Below are 1,212 nucleotides of genomic sequence, written 5' to 3' on the forward strand. Positions count from 1 at the left end.
AGCATCCAACAGATAAACGGAATATTGCAGACAAGATATGTCAACTTCAAAACACCAATACAACAAGAAAACGACGTATTATCATATCACACAATCAATAGTGGGTACTGATTCTGAGTAGGTTCACCTGAAAACCGAATAATAAAAAGGTTAGATAGTTGAGACTTTCACACATAACTTCAAGAAAGAACAATATTGACATTATACCAAAAAAATATATATATACCTGAGAACGTTTTATTCTCCTTATTCGTGGCCTTCATAGTGTAATTGAACACTAGGAATGTGTTGGACTTTGTGGTAACTTTCCCCACCTGGTACGAGTTTAGTCTTCCACTCCTTGTTCTTATGTGTGATAACCAGTTCCTTTAAAGAAGTATACCTGCCTTTGAGAACTACCTGGAGACTCCTGAGCCTCTTCATTCGGAGGAAGTCTGTGATGCTACCGTATTCTGATTGGAACCACCTCAAGCACTCCAGGTTCACTAGATTACCCAATTCCAACTTTGTTTTAGCTTTGATACGAAAGGGAAGCTGCAGGAACCTCAACTCTACCATCTCTTTAAAGATGATACTTGGCAGATGAAAACTTTCGAAGGAGAAAATACTCAAATAGATTAGAAGCTTTAGATTCCGTAAAGAAGAAGGTACATGAGTCGCCCAACCCATGTCTAAGCTCAAATATCTCAAATGAATGAGCTTTCCAATGCTGGAAGGTATTCTCCCTCCTCTACTGTAGCCACAACCAGGTGATAGTAAACTCAGATCTAAGACCCTAAGTAACAGTAAATTTCGGAATCCTTGAGCGGACTGATTCAAAAAGTTGATGTCGAGTTCAAACCCCAAAACAGATCTAGCGTTTTGATTGTTTATACGTCCCATGATATCAAGTGCATTACCACCACCATATACTGCGAGTCTGCGAGATCTGGTAGGAGTATGAGCATTGATGGTGGAGGTGGAAGTAGTAGGGACTTTGATAAACTGAAGAAAGTTCTCTTCTTTGGCTTTATATAAGCATACTTCTCTCATCATGTCATGCATTTGACAATACTTCCATCTGCATCTCAAATCATCTTTTACTGCAATAACCATATTTCTCCTTACTAGCTCTTCTATGTATTCTTCCCCAATTTTCCTAGTGGTTTCTCCATCGCCACTTGACGTTATTATTCCTTCTGCTTCCCAGAGATAATACAATCTCTCCACTTG

General features: G+C 39.0%; 1 protein-coding gene across 1 annotated transcript; it reads right to left on the reverse strand.

The window, feature by feature from the left end:
* Nucleotides 1-246: 246 nt before the first annotated feature.
* On the reverse strand, nucleotides 247-1,095 carry LOC106321861 (probable disease resistance RPP8-like protein 4). Its single transcript, XM_013760090.1, has one exon. It carries the CDS (start codon nucleotides 1,093-1,095, stop codon nucleotides 247-249), a length of 849 nt encoding a protein of 282 aa, XP_013615544.1.
* Between the last annotated feature and the right edge of the window lie 117 nt (nucleotides 1,096-1,212).

Source organism: Brassica oleracea, unplaced genomic scaffold (genome assembly GCF_000695525.1).
Source record: "Brassica oleracea var. oleracea cultivar TO1000 unplaced genomic scaffold, BOL UnpScaffold03384, whole genome shotgun sequence".
Classification (NCBI taxonomy): domain Eukaryota; kingdom Viridiplantae; phylum Streptophyta; class Magnoliopsida; order Brassicales; family Brassicaceae; genus Brassica; species Brassica oleracea.

Coding starts and splice junctions, on each gene's coding strand:
- LOC106321861 (XM_013760090.1), bottom strand. CDS start 1,095: ATGGTTATTGCAGTAAAAGATGATTTGAGATGCAGATGGAAGTATTGT.